This window comes from Zalophus californianus, chromosome 12 (assembly GCF_009762305.2).
Source record: "Zalophus californianus isolate mZalCal1 chromosome 12, mZalCal1.pri.v2, whole genome shotgun sequence".
Lineage (NCBI taxonomy): Eukaryota > Metazoa > Chordata > Mammalia > Carnivora > Otariidae > Zalophus > Zalophus californianus.
In genome coordinates, this window is record NC_045606.1 from 37,228,381 (window position 1) to 37,244,635 (window position 16,255).

Sequence of the window (16,255 nt, forward strand, 5' to 3'; positions counted from 1 at the left end):
CATGCTCATGGATTAGAAGAACAAATATTGTTAAAATGTCTATGCTATAGAGCAATCTACGCATTCAATGCAATCCCTATCAAAATACCATCAGCTCTTTTCACAGAGCTGGAACAAATAATCCTAAAATTTGTATGGAACCAGAAAAATCCCAAATAGCCAAAGGAATATTGAAAAAGAAAACCAAAGCTGGTGGCATCACAATGCCAGACTTCAAGCTCTACTACAAAGCTGTAATCATCAAGACAGTATGGTACGGTCTTGGCACAAAAACAGACACATAGATCAACAGAAAGAATAGAGAACCCAGGAATGGACCCTCAACTCTATGGTCAACTAATCTTCGATGAGGCAGGAAAGAATGTCCAATGGAAAAAAGACAGTCTCTTCAAAAAATGGTGTTGGAAAAATTGGACAGCCACATGTAGAAGAATGAAACTGGACCATTTCCTTATACCATACACAAAAATAGACTCAAAATGGTTGAAAGACCTAAATGTGAGACAGGAATCCATCAAAATCCTAGAGGAGAACACAGGCAGCAACCTCTTTGACCTTGGCCACAGCAACTTCTTGCTAGACACATCTCCAAAGGTTAGGGAAACAAAAGCAAAAATGAACTAGTGAGACTTCATCAAGATAAAAATCTTCTGCACAGCAAAAGAAACAGTCAACAAAACTAAGAGGCAACACATGGAATGGGAGAAGATATTCACAAATGATATATCAGATAAAGGGCTGGTATCCAAGATCTATAAAGAACTTACCAAACTCAACACCCAAAAAACAAATAATCCAGTCAAGAAATGGTTAGAAGACATGAACAGACCTTCTCCAAAGATGACATACAAATGGCTAACAGACACATGAAAAAATGTTCAACATCGCTAGTCCCCATCAAAATATTAAGTCAGAGGCAAGATCACGTTTTCAGAGAGAATTGCAGAGATTAAGGCAATTATTGCCAATTTGTGAGATGCTGACCAATAATTTTTATCCTATTCCATCCCTTAATATGCTCAGTGCAAAAACCCAATGCTAACTCCAACTGCATTTTCCAACCTCCACAGTGGCCTCTTTCCTAGAAGAGATGAATAAAGTTCCTAACCCTTGATCTCTAGTTCCTTATTTGTGGATCACGTATTATTGTTCCTGTTTACTTGGACTTCCAAGTTCCTGCTTGATTTCACTGGAAGGAGCAACAGTCTGTTAGTTCTCTGCCACCATGTCACAATCTAGTCATCTGGAGTCATGGCAACCTTTCCTCCTAGGACTTGAACCTGACCCAATATATTTACAACCTCAAGCTGGTAAGTCCTGAAGAATAGCAAGTAGCAACACTCTATTTGTCTTGGGAAGGAATAAAAATATAAATCTTTAAGAAATCAAAGAACCTACACCCTTTGTTAAGTTATCATGTCCTTGGCGTTGGGGGGCAGGCAGGAAGGGGGGTTCCAATGCCAAGGACATGATAGAATATTCCCCCTAAGTGAAAGAGACATTGTTGCAAACAATGCTAACAGGGAATCTTTTTAGATTTTGGAATCAGATTTACATAGCATTTGTGTGTCCTTTGACTAATTAACAAGTAACACAGAAATCTGCCCAGAGCAGAGTAGAAAGTTTTCTAGCTGGTCTAGTCTATTAAAAAAAAAAAAAAAAAAAAGTAGCCCTGCGAGCTGGCCTGATAACCACATTTTAACCAATAGTATCCAAGACGCATGAAGCAGACCACCATGGTAGGAGGAAAGCCTTGAAAGTAGTGTCATTACAGGGGAACTCAGGGGTTTGGAGCTAATTCATGTCACTAACAGCGGGTAACTATTCTCTTTTTGAGTAATAGCTCCTGGCTTGCTTCTAAAAACAAGTATCTGATAATGGAAACAGGTAATTATGCAGCCCAGGGCCATCCTTCATAAACAAGGTATCATCAGATCCATAATTCTTACAACCTGGTCTACCTTAAAACACTCCAAGTAGTAGTATATAAAAGAACAGATTTGAGACATGCCATAAGGATAATAGCACTATTTAAATGGGTTGTTCCCTTGGAACACAGAGCATAGACATTTTTCTATATTTATAGAACGTGCTTAATAAAATCTTACTGAATAAAGAACGACCACATGAACCTGTTCCTAGCAACAGAAGATTCCTACCATATAGAAGGCAATCAAATATTTTCTGAAATAAATTTCACCCGACATTAAGCTTCATTAATAATATTTATTTTAAAGGTCCCTTTTTATTTGTAACAAATATAAAGTCATCGGTGTTTTACAAATTTTCAAAAATGCTTTAAGTACAAAAAAAATACATTAGTAAAATGAAAGTTATATTGTGTTATTTGCTACACACTTAATACTGTCGACATGCACACCATATGCCAGAAAAGCTCATGCATTAGTGGAGAAGAGAAGAAATGAGATATAACTGCTATGCTGTCTTATTACAAATTCATTGCTTCAGTCAGTTTCCTTTCTTCAGGGATACCATTTACCTGGAGTGTGGAAGAACGAACATGGGCATGAGTTAGTCAGGGCATGGACACTTTTTAGATTTTGAGCAAAACAAAGTATGACAAGGAGTAATTTTCTATCTTCTCAATGCAATTTAAAATAATCATGTTGACATTATTTCTCTGCATTAAAAAAAAAGGAAAAAATTCTAAATCAGTCCTCTCCTTCTTGGGCCAAAGACGTAATGGTTTGTACTTCTCAGAAGGTATGGTCTGAAACTTCCTCCCACAATAAACAAAAAGAATGGGGTTGACTGCGGGATGTATGACTGTACCTGTTAATCGCAGCTTTTTAGAAAATATTGTGTGGGCTGGAAGGGCAAAGAAAATGAGAAAACCTGAAGGGGCATCGAACCTAATGGCTTGGGCCTCGTCCAAAAAGGCAGTGCTAATGTCAGCCTGTAACTGCTCTATTATCCCAGCAAGTGCTTAAGTCCAGGATTACAACACCAGCAGCTAGTTCATTTCTTAAACTTTGGGTGATCATTTAAAAAAAAACAAAAAACAACTAACTAAATAAAACAAACTTCAAAATATACTCTTCCCGAAAAATTCCATACAAGTAGCTAGAGATAAAATTACTTGGTATCCAAGAGACAAGCCCTGTGCTTAAATTACCTTCATAAAGAAAACTGTGACCTTACATAGTGCTTTGAGGTTGGAAAAAGCAAATTATTATTTCAAATGTGGTTGCTTCTTTGTGGTACCAGGGCGACCAGGAAGGAGTGAGAGAAAAGCTGTTGTACCCAGGAAAATACATAAAGAGCCCTAAATCCATGGATGTGAACACAGAGCGGAATAACTTGGAAACTGAGAAACAAACTATTTTTTCATTCAAACAAACGGAATGGGAATAAGGAACGTAACCTACCCATTCAGTTCTTCTCTCCGGGAGGCATAACTCTATTTGGTTGTACGTTTATCAGAGGCAGAAACACAACAATCTATTATAATTATAAAAAATGCTAGGGTGGTCTCTCTCCCTTTAGCACTTAAATGCTTTGGGGACTCATCGAAAACAACAATGACAAGAAGAAAACAACCAAGAGGAGCTAGTGCACTTTAGTCAATAATGTGCTCCAAATCACAGAAAAATATAAGAAAACAAGGAGGTAATAGGCTATCATATTAACTAAAAAGGAGATCAAAGCTTCCTTGACTCAAGCAAAATGCCTGCTCCCCAAAATCTGTTTTAGAAAAATAATCTAGAAAATTGGGTTGAACAGCCTAAAATTCCCCTAGGGAAATTCTTTGGCTCTTATCCCATTTGCTCAGCATAAATTGTCCTTACAGTTGGAAATGCTGCCTATTACTAAAAACTAGCACATTAACAAGTCTGCTTGCTGAAAATCTATACCACTATCAAATATGTCTCTCTAATATCATCTATTCAGGCTCCCTTATTTCCTCTAATGGGAGAATAAGTAAAATCTGGATTTTTAAAACACAAAAATAAGTTATTTACTGTTTAACTAGAAACTGTCTCCTTCTACTCACTCCTTGCATGAAATAATTAAGAATCAGAGGAAAGGCATCTTAGAAGATTTAGAAGTCTATGAATTTAATGAGGGAAATGTAGAAATATTCCTTTAAATGTTTTCTTGTTAAAAAAAAAAAAAGCCAGGCAATTAGTGTTAAGAGGGATGTGTTTTTGTCTTTGCTCTTTAGGTAACAGATATTTATAACAAAGTTTATTCCTTCATCAATCTCCTGAATGCTTACACAGTAGCACCACCACATCAATATATTGAACACCCTTGTTGAAACATGTTAGCATTTAATTAAAACAAGTGATCAAAACTGTGGGAGAAAATTCTGATAAACATTATCTCATAATTAAAATCTGATGAACAACTTTATTATACTTGCCTCAAATCTTTGAAAAGTTGTCAAACGAAAATCTCCTTAAATTCCCGAAAGCAGTAATAGAGAAAATAATTTCTGAATAAAAACATCCAATAAATTTCTATATGTGCCTAAAGTTTTTAAGAGACTTACTTAATAGCTTCCCTACTACAATACCACTATTCATACTCAGAATTCCACATCCAACTTACATTTTTAAAACTTCTCTTGCTTTTCCAAGAGAGCCACAAAAGGCATTACTGGTTGCCTGGCAATTAGAACTAGGAATCAACCACTAATTAGAAGACAATCATGAATAAGTTATCTACTTGGTACCGAGATGAATGAAATAATTGGCTGTGGAAATTTTTTAGGGACACTTGAAAGAAATAAACTTAAAGAAAGCAAGTCTTAGGGAAATAAAATAGTCAAGGGAGAATCGTCCGCCATCTTGTTGTCACTGGTCATGTTATAACAGCTTTTTAAAGTGGCATTAAAACCAGGCCAACCATTTCTCATTTATCCCCCTGAAGCCTCAATGATTAGTCACAATGGTTTCCTTTTGTAAGAGTCAGTTTCAAGCTGCTCACTTACTGAGACAAATCCTGGATGCATCCAAGCTAAGAATCTTTCATACCAAGGGGAAGAATAGGGAGCTTCGCTGAAGGAAGGGGATTTTATTCAGTCTTCCTTAATTAGACAGGACCTCCATGGATGCTTTTGCTCTAAGATCATTTACCCTGTATTTATCACTCTGATGGCAATCTATGCAATAATCTAAGCTATTATTCTAAGGTTCCAACTCTGATTAAGGAATGACACAACTGATTTGCCTTACTTGATGAAGCTAAAGCTTCATAAATGACATGGTCCTATAATAATCTTTTAATCTGTTAGCTTCATACATTAATATCAACTTACTACTTTTAGTACTTACCTGTAGTCTGCTGTTGGGGAATCTGAGTCTGATGTTGCAAGTTCCTAGAAATGATTGGTATTTTTGAGTAAAACTGTGTTTGTTTATACACATGCAAACAGACAGCAGACATACTAGAATGAAAAGTTTTATAGCTAAAAAGATCCCCAGAAATCATCTAACCCAGCCTACCCCCATGAGTTTATGCACGAGAAACCTAAGGTCTGAAGAAGATAAATAATAATATTTGATAACATTCATAAAGCTCCTATTAAATGCTATGTTCTACCTCACAACAACCCTAAAAGGTAGGTATTATTTTTCTCAACTTACAGATGAGGAAACAGGCTTAGAGGTCCAAGGCTACATAGCTAAGGGCAGATAAGGATATGAATCCAGGGACTCCAGGACTTGTGCTTAAGAACACACACACTTTCAGATTCAGGTCTAGAACATACATATACGCTCACATACTCTCACAGAACAACATACATACCCATCTTCACTCATTATGCCAAAGCTATGTTCTTCTCTCCCTGCCCAGGGAATGACATGGGCCATCCACCCAACTGTAGAGTCAAGATGCAGAAGTCATCATCGACCCCTCCCTCCTTCCCTTCCCCCATCCCAATCTTGGGAACTCTTTGCTGTCAGATGATCTTCTAAGACACAACGCCGATTATGTCATTCAAACAACACACATTTCATTACTTCCTTATGCCTACCTGCAAATTAAGTTTGGCCCAGAAGACCATCAATATATCTGGTCCCTACATGGAGCACCACCACCATGGCCACGACCATCTCTTGTACCCAACCAGCTCCCATTTGTCCTTGCAAACTCAACTTAAAATTTGTTACAATGGACACGGTTAGTCTTATAATTTAAAACTATTCCACAAAGAATGTTAATGAAGATTTTTTAACTTATTATTTGTTTTAATTAAAAAATACCTCAAGTACCACTTGTTCTAGCCTCCTCAGTCTCTAAGCACTGCCTCCCCATTAGGTTACCATTTAATATGGTTTTGTACATTGCTGATTGTTGTATTTCTCATCACATAATGTTAAAGTGCCTTACCAGTAAGAACCCCTTATTTTTGTTCAGTCTCCCCAACAGTAAGCATGCAATAAATAATTTTTGAATGAATACGTGCAAAAGTGCAGATACTTAGAAAGATTCACAGAAAATACACATATTTATTAACATTCATACTCATTTAGTTTCAAATTTTGATATTAAAATTGATTTGCAAAAATGTACAGTTGAGATTCTGTGTGGAAGAAATTCTAGGAGTCAGCCCCTCACTACAGAGTAGGGTTAGATCCAAGCCAGGAGTTTTCAGTTTTTTTGTTTCTCTTCAGCAATGGAATTCCTTTTAATTGAAATCCTAAGCAGAACTCTTGATGTACAAAAGAGATAAATGTGAGGTTGCCTGGTTTGAAACAAGGGAGCCAGGAATCCCGTCTGCTTTGTTTCTTTTGCCCCACATGCTGGCCCCTAAGGCATTTCTAAGAAACCTCCAAGAAAGAGAGTTGAAAACCATTGATCTGAATCATTTCAGGCAGGCAAATATTATGTTCCAAATACAGTGATCTAAAGTGGAAAGCTATAAAGGCTAAATACTATTTAAACTCTTAAATTAATCTATAGGAATGTTAATGACTTCAAGTAATTTTTTTAGATTTTCAGCTCCATTTTAAATATATTGTTAAGGAAATAACAAAATCAATTCCAATTCAATTCGAGGAAGTTACTTAATAATTCATCCCAATAATTATATTCTTGTTTGCCATTACTTAACAACCCTACTTATCCTTGTGTGGTCTCATGGAGTATTTTATATGCTTGTTTATTCTTACAGTATTTCATACAATGTATTTATACTGGTTTTGATCATGGAAGTAAAAAGATTAATTTATAAACCACAGAAAAAATAAGTTTTAGAGTTAAAGGTGGGAAAACAAATATCTTTAATACAGAAGTCAAAACACAATTTCATGGGCATTTGGGAGGGGGATATGAATTTTGTTTTAACTTCTCAGGTACAACTAATGTGGGCCTATCTATTCTACATTAGAAGCTATTACAGCACATCTTATACACACACACACACACACACACACACACACATGCGAGCGCGCGCGCGTGCGCTTCATTTCCCATCACCTCTAGCTCTACCTAGCCTATCAATGGATTAAATCAATACATTTTGACAAAACAAAAATACTGACGATGACAAGGAAAGCTTTCAAAAGCCCCAAATCAAAATCAATATTTGGCTAGTAGTTGGAAGCCCCCTCACTCCCGTTGTTCAGCCCAACTAACCCTTCTGTGGAACAGAGTTTGAAAACCACTGATCAAAGTCAATCTCCACCCTGTAATTTCTTTTCTAGCCCCTGATTTTTTTCCTCTTCCACAACACTACTAAACCATCTAAGTAGGAATGGGCTTGGCTAGGTTCAAGGAGAACGGTTGGTTGAGAAAGTGCCACACACAAGGTAGCAAGAAATCTGGAGATCTGTGAGAAAGTAATGGTGGGACTTTGGTTTAGGGATTTAAAACTACCTGCAGTGCATGTCCCAATTGGTTAGGTTTGAGCCATGTACATGCACTACTTGCAACTTCAACTGAACTATGGATGAGTTCTATGAAAGTGCTTCTATGTGCAAAAAGGTGCTCGACAAGAAATAGATGGAGAAGCACATATCCCCAGCATCTCCTGGGTGGGCAGAGCTGGCTCTGTTTTTGTGGGTGGGGGCCCAAACCTGTGACTGCAGGTGAGCCTGTGAGTGTCAGAGGGTTCAAATGTCCATGATGGGCATACTTGAAGTGTGAATTCCACTGAAGTGTTGAACGGAGTTACCTCATGAGAGCACTGCTTCAGGGATACTGGAGAAATTCTCAGGAGTAACTCTGCTTCAGTCAAGCAGACCAGACAGCGAGAAAATGGAAGCATTTCCATCTTTGGTGAAAACACACCGCTGAAGGCAATTACACAAGAGAGCAGGGATGACTTCAAATAGAAGCCCAATAAACCTTCAAAGAAAGGACCTCTACAAAGTCATAAAACTATTTACAATAATTACGTTATTAATGGACTAATGGAAAGATTATTATGTGTAAACTACATTACAGAGGAAAAAAGATTTAAGAAAACTGGAGTTCTCTAAATTATTAGCATTAATTATTTTCTAATTTTACTACCATTAATTGCATGCATTTAAATAGAAAATTATGTAAATTGGCCATTGCACAAACTTTATTCTTCAAGGAAGCAAAGGTAATAACGTGCAAATTAATAAATAAGTGATTTGGGGGGAGGACACAATTATTTATTATTTGTACAACCATTTTAAGGTAATTTGATGTTCCTGGATATCCTGTAGAGTAATTCTATGAGTTAGGTTGATGATTATCAACATTCTATTCCAACTTGCTGGAAGACTCAAAAGCAAAGAAAGGTTAAGTGATTTGCATTAAGCCACAGAATCTGTGCCAGAGTTGAAAATAAAGGACATTAGTTTGGCTATGTAGAATACAAAACACTTCTCTTTTGAATTAGTATGGAGCCCTTTAACAATAAGTAATGTATTTAACTATAGTAGTATATTTTTGGAATTTCCCAATTATTTCAGCAAAATTGATGTTGCCTAACCCTTGAATTTTCTATAATTTTTTTCCAACAAAAATGCCGATTTGGACCCCTTACTTACTTTTACTAAAGAACCAGGCCATTATTTGGACTAAGGAAGGAAGGACACAGAGAAATTGGAAAACATCACTATAATTTTTAATTTCAAAACCTAATTTTAACTAAAATCAGTGTAGAACATACATGGAACATAAATGAGAAAGGAGATATTTATTTATTTATTTTAGTTATTTTCTCCTGCTTGAATAAAGCCAAAAGCAAGCCTACCATGGCTTTAAACTGAAGCAGTACAAACCTATAGAACCAAAAGCTATCAAAGAGATATTGCATCCATTGCTGAATTAAAACAAAACAAAACAAAACAAAAAACAACGTCAATGGCTCTGAAATATCCTTGGCCGCTTGACACTTCTTGTCAACAGGAAACCATTATATTGGTCCCCTAAAACAATCTCTTCAACTGATATTAACTTTCATTGAAATCTGATTTTTTATTTATGAAATTTTACCATAGTTAGTTCTCATTATTACCCAGGGGAAGACAAATGGAAAAATACTTTAGACAAGAGTTAAAATGATTTGTTACTATATCTTTAATTAGAAGACTTAATTCTAGTTTTATATTCGTTAATTTATAAAAGATTAAGCACAACCTACCTCCTGTTTTGAGGGAGACCCAATTACTCTGGATTAGATACCATGTTTAGTATAATGAATAAGGAAATTTTTCATATAGACAATTAAAATCTTTCTAGAAAATGTTTGGGCACTTTTCCCTATTATTCATTACATAAAATCTTCTATGAGGATGCCTCCCACTCAGGAAAAATAGATTGATATTGATGTTGGTATGAGAAAAGAGTAATAAGGAGGCAGATCTACCCCCTAAAAAAACACATAATATATCACACATTTTAGAATAAATTCCGTTTCAGAAAATTGAGTATCTGAAATTCTCTAGCCAATGCCTCCCATAAAAGTGCAAAATCACAATTTCCCAGTGGTTTTTCATTTTTTGAGGCTCTGCATTTCTCTATCCCATTCAGTACTAATCAGTACTCATCTCTCACTTCTCTACACCATTTTCCTCAGGCAACTGAAAGAGGTGCGAAAAGTCTTGAAGCTGGTAAGTATAAACCCACAAACAGTCCCCACACTCTACATCAAGCACCCGAACCGCCCCCTTTCACACTTTTCTTCTGTACATACGTCTTAGGGAGGAATCAGGAGACACTGTTCCCCTTTTAAAACTCCAGGTGGAGGAATGTGAATAACAACCCCTTCCCCACCTCCACCCCCAAAAGAAACACCAAGCTGGCTTTCCCAAATCCTCAAACCTAGCTCCATCAAGTATTTTATTTGGGAATTCTCAACCCTTTTTCCTGTTCCACCTGACTCACAAGTCCACCAGATTCCAAATCCGTAGACCTAGGGCCCTGGGATCTGCATTGTAGGAGCTCCACAGGTGAGTGTGATCTTCAGCTTGGTTTGGAAACAACCAGGCTAGACTCTCTCTCAACATACCTTTTAGGACCTAAAATTCTATGACTTGGAATTTGATTTTCTTCATTCAAATCATTACAAAGTTTTGTTTTCAAGGTACATCAGTCAATCTGTAATGTATTTTAAGTTAAATCTTTGGTCAAAAAGATAACTCCTAATCACAACAATGATTCTTTGGGCAAAGCAGATTTACTTTTAAGAATTACTTTATGGGGTGCCTGGGTGGTTCAGCTGGTTAAGCATCTAACTCTTGATTTCCACTCAGGTCAGGATCTCAGGGTCATGAGATGGAGCCCTGCTGGACATGGAGCCTGCTTAATATTCTCTCTTTCCCTCTCCTTCTGCCCCTCCCCACCCTGCTCCCGTACTCTCTCTCATTCTCTCTCTCAGAAAATCAAAAATAAATCAAAAATAAATTTAAAAAAAGAATTATTTTATAATGTAATCTCCAGCAATGAATGGAAATGAGGTGACAGCTTATAAAGAGAAAAGTTCTTACTGTTAATGGTAACATGTGCTCACTGAACTGCAAAGATAACTAAGTACAGATGCAAAAAGCCTGACTGTGATAGGGGATGGGGAACATTCCACAGAATATGTGGCTAGTGCTCTTCAAGACTATCAAGGTCATGGGGAAACAAGGAAAGTCTAAAAAACTGCCCAGGCCAGAGGAGAGTAAAGAGACATGCCAATTATTGTGTCCTTGACATAAGTCCTGGAACAAAAAGAAGGACATTAGGAGAAAAACTAGTGAAATCTCACAGGGCGGCTAGGTGGTGCAGTCAGTTAAGCCTCTGGCTCTTGGTTTTGGCTCAGGTCACGAGATCAGGGTCCTGGGATCCAGCCCTGAGTCAGGCTCCACACTCATTCAGCAGGGAGTCTGCTTGAGATTCTCTCTCTCCCTCTCCCACTGCCCCTCCCACTCAGGCTGTCTCTCTCTCTCTCTCTCAAATAAAATCTTTAAAAAAAAAAAAAACTAGTGAAATCTCAAATTATTAAAAAAAAAAAATCTGAAGTCTGCTTAATAGTAAAGCACCAATGTTGGTTTCTTAGTCTTGACAAAGGTACAATGGGAGAAAGTGGGTGAGGGATCTCTGGAAACTCTCTGTGTTATCTTTGCAACTTCTCTGAACCTCGAAAATCATTCCAAAATAAAACAGTTATTAATAAACACATTAGCAAAGACCAAACTAAATTGACTATGTGATCATTTTAACAGCCTGTTTATATTGTCTCTGTAATCTGGAATGTAGAAGGAGCACTGTACAAAATGAAACTGTCCCTTCTGAGCATATGCTCCATCTCCTGGTCCCTCTCCAGGTTCCCCTTCCATGACCTATTCAATCCCTTGCCTGTAACCTGGATCAGAGATCCTTCTGAGTTCAATGACTACATTATCTTTGACTTAATAGCAAGGTAGGCAAATAATCTAATCTCAGTTTTTACCTAATTTAGCTTTGTCTCTTATCCATGCCTTAATTTTATCATCTGCAAATGATTAAACATTTTTTTGCTGTCTAAGGTATGGTGCCAGTCTAGATCCTGTGAAGCACTGTACCAAAAAGAAAATATTACTGTGTAATTGACAAATTACGGTGGCAGCCCCTCATCATACAACTGTTACTGAATCCTCTTTACCTCACACTTTTCTAAGGTTCTCTAAACCTCCTGGATTGACTTGTTTAAAAGACCCAACCAAATTTCCATGTAGCTCTGAAGGAAAGCTTTGAAAAGTCTTATAATGTCCTTGAGTCTTGCTTAGAAGCCAAAATAAACTTTCAGCCATGTCCTTATGCCTGAATATTTCCAGTGTCAAGTCTGAAGAATAAACATGAAATCCTGTAGCTAGCCAAATCATTTATGAATCAGTAAGGTTACTATGAATATGGGAAGATGAAATGCATGCCCTTTTAGGAAGGGTTAATTAACAAATACCAGGCAGCATTCTCTAAGCATGTACTTGGTTATCAAGTACTGTAATGCCTCATCAAATATAATATCTCATTTTAATGTGGAGAATTCAATTCAATCCAAATGACCAAAATATGTATGTATGTTTGTGTGTACTTGGTGCTGAAATAAAACTTTAAAAACAGGGCCATGCTTTTAAGGTAAGAGAGTAAAAGCTGAATTTGCGTAAAGGACAGCTGTGACGAACCTGATACAATGAATTTCCCTATTATCTGGCATGGTTGGAAAATGAGGTTAATCACATATTCTGGCTTATAGGGAGTTACCATAGAGACAGTGCACATATTATCCATTTCCAAGAATAAAAGAAAGATAATATACACTCAACACTGAAACTACACCGAATGTAATTTAATTTCCCTCTGATGAGTCAGACGTACTTGATGATCTCGCAGTGCCTCAGAATAATCATTGTGCACATCATCAATTATCTATCTACCCTATTTATATAGAAGTGCTAGTTAATGGAGTTTTTCCATTAGCAGAAATCTGAATAATGTGAAGGTTTTCTGGACTTAAAAATACATATATGGTCAAATTGTCACAAGTTGAATAGAATAACCTATTGCATTTGCAAATAGAGAGATGTCATCAACATAATGACAGTTGATGGGGTTATGGGAGGACCAGGAAGATGTTTTTGGTTGTAAACTAGATAGAAAATGTTGTTGTGTTTGTATGTAAGTAGAAACATTGCAAAACCCTAACCACAGAAAATCAAAATAATTTTTAAGGAGCTACTCTCATTCTCAACATATATGGTTAGAAAGCATATCTAAATGACACAGCCTTTTTCTTTCCCTTAAACTTCACTAGCAACAGAGTTTTACTGATTTACAAACATATTTAAGTTCCCCTACTCATTATAACAAATATTTCTCTATTCCAAAATTTGATAGTATTGTTATTTGTCAATAGAAGCATTTCCCAGACTGTGTTCATTGAAGAGTTACCTCTTCTGGCCTTTTTCCATGGATTCATGAAGCATATCAACACTCAAGGCCTCTGAGAACCCTTGTAGTTTTAAGACAAAAAAAAAAACAAAAACAAAAAACAAAACCTGTTTCTCAAGTGTATTTGATCATTTCAGTTTTGAGAATATATATCAACATTTGAGGAATATATAGCCACATTTACTAGTAAACTCTTGGGTAAAGAAAATACAGAATGGTAGCCTAAAAGAATTTTAAAATTCTTTCCATTTGGAAATGAATGAAAAGGCTGTTCATATTTTCATTTAAAAAAAAAAGCAGGAGAGATTGCTAAGTTGTGAGCTATTATAATATTCTTGAAATTATACTAATTTTTTTCATCAGTATCTAATCCTGGTAAAGTGGGTTTTAGGATGACCCACTAACCATCAGAGAACATAGAAATCTATCCCTTCCATTCAGTACAACTATATTTTGTGAGACTTTAATATTCACATCCCTGATCAAATATTTATGTTTCTAAAACTCAAAATGTTAAATGTATGCAATTTTCTCCACTGTCAATCAGACTTCAATTACTTACACATACATGCACATATAAACACACGCCTTAGCCTATTCAACAGTAAGTGAATAATGTTAGATAAGTTTAGGAAAATACAATACTTTTAGATTTCTGAAGTATTTTGGACAAACTTATTGAGTCTATCTATACTCCTCATATTCATTACTGCTTAATCTCCAAATCACCACATACATTTTGCATGGTTACAAAATAAGCATTTGCAATGGGAAAATGTTTGCATCCAGGATGGTTCCCAGAGAAATCTTTAATCAGTAAGAGGTTACCTGTATATCATACCCTAAGGTTTATGTGGTGGCAGGAGGTAGATTTTTCTCTATATCCATCATATTCACAAAAGTAAAGTGATGAAGAGGATCTCAAAAGCCAACCTGTGACTTCCTTGGGAAACTGAATTTAACCCATCTCAACATATGGTTAAAATTGGAGGGAAAAAAGGAGCCATGTTCTTAAAAATAAATGGCAATTTTACCTACAATTCCCTTATATTGAAATTGAGCTTCTAGGCATATAATGTGGGTTCTCAAAGAGCAACTAGGCAATTTCCTCAACCCCTTGCCTCCCACAAGTACCCCTTACAAAGGCTTCTTCCTGGCTTTCTGATCACAGTCCTTCCAGCACTACAAAGGTTGGCATTAATAAATTGTACTTACAGTCAAAATTGGAACTACTCATTTTGATATACAAGCAGATCACACGAAATAACAAAAAAAACCTTCTATCCTGAGGCACAAAAAAATTAGCTTAAATAGAGGTGTGGTAATAACATCAAAAAATAGGTTAACAGAACCCAATAATTCTAATAATAACTCTAAAAAATAATCAATTTGTTATGCTTTAGGATATGCATTTCTTTTCAAAATTAACTCATCTTTGAGCACACATGTTAGTTTACTAACAGTGTCAATTTCTGAAATATTAAGGTGAATGTCATCTTGTTTCAATTAGTGGAAAAAAAATGCCTTTCCTGAAAGTAATCCTTTATATTTGTGTCAGCACCATGGGGTTGGGGATCTACACTATCAATGTCTTTTTGGTATTTTCTCTTAGAGTTATACACAAACAAACAGAAGCAATAATGAAAAGTTCTGGTCTTTATGAAAATTAAGTGGATATATTCATGCATATTAATAATGACAGGAGCACACGGGTACTTACTGCTGCGTTTGCATCAGTGGCATATTCGTGCTCTCGTAACTGTCTGTGTGCAGAGGAGGTATGATCTCCCCAGTTACAGGGTGAAACACGGGAAGCGTAGACAGGGGCCATGCTATCTCTCTATTCTTGGACATGTCACGAAGTTCTTTGGTAGATTTCTGAATAGCACTATGATGGACCAGCTGGATGCTAGATCAAAAAGAAATAAAACACACACGTATTTAAAATCAAGTATTAGCCTGATGGGTCATCAAATTTGAAAAAGTTATGAATTTTTTTTTCTTTTTAAAATAAGACATTATTGCACTTTGGGCATTCTACAAGTTATCTCTGAAAGAGATACATTTCACATGCTTTTAACACGGCAAAACTGAACATCGTAAACCAATTTTTAAATAAAGGTGTCTTGCATGAAACTAAGCTATAAAGCATTGTGTTAATATTATAGCCCTAAGTAACAAACTAGTATGCTATTTAATTTCTACGATTAAGATTAAACTACCATAGCTTTTATATTGGTGCTTCTGATGGGGCATTTATAAATACTCACAGAAGTTTCATTTTATGGTAGGTTATTACTGTAGATTCAGGAAAACGTGTATGAAAGTTCTTTTCATCTGTTCTCTGGTTTATAGAAATGCAGATTGGGAAATCACATCATATAAATGGCAAGTTAATATTCTGAATCTGAAATTTTAGGTTTAATTTTTATCTACGCAATCTTAGTTTTCAAGCTTTTTATTTTTAGTCTCTACCCCTCCTGAATATCTCTATTTAAAAAGCAGCTTTCACATTTATGAAATAAACTATGAAAGATGATGAATGACAAAATCAAAGCATGACGCACATGTATGGAGCATGATGAGCAACTGAGAAGTGAAAAAACATGATAAAGAAAATAACAGGAAAGAAGACACTTACTCTGGTGTTTGCATGTTTCTCTTTTCCCTAGAAACAAAACAAAATTTATGAATTAAATAATAGCATTGATATTTGGAACATTAAGACTATATGCTCATGGGATCTTGCATGATGTGGAAATGCTGACATTGTTACTATTAAATGCAACCAGGCAGCATTTGCCACCAGGTTTATGACATTACTTGGATGAGTACACATAAAGAGATGGAATACTGATGAGAAACACACAGAAAAATGAAAAAAAAAAGATTA

The 16,255-nt window shown here is 36.0% G+C and overlaps 1 protein-coding gene across 6 annotated transcripts in view; it reads right to left on the bottom strand.

Annotated features, from left to right (window-relative positions):
* Window positions 1-2,212: 2,212 nt before the first annotated feature.
* Window positions 2,213-16,255, bottom strand: part of SGCE (sarcoglycan epsilon) — a 66,810-nt gene continuing 52,767 nt past the window's right edge. For 2 of the 6 annotated variants that reach the window (XM_027573240.1, XM_027573243.1), the window contains 2 exons: window positions 15,083-15,271; window positions 5,290-5,344 (listed from right to left, as the gene is read on the bottom strand). In XM_027573240.1, coding sequence (XP_027429041.1) covers window positions 5,290-5,344; window positions 15,083-15,271 — 244 coding nt within the window. Of the gene's footprint in view, window positions 2,501-4,387; window positions 4,423-5,289; window positions 5,345-15,082; window positions 15,272-16,003; window positions 16,031-16,255 lie in introns of those variants that run through there. The other 4 variants (XM_027573237.1, XM_027573238.1, XM_027573239.1 and 1 more) reach the window with 4 other exon arrangements.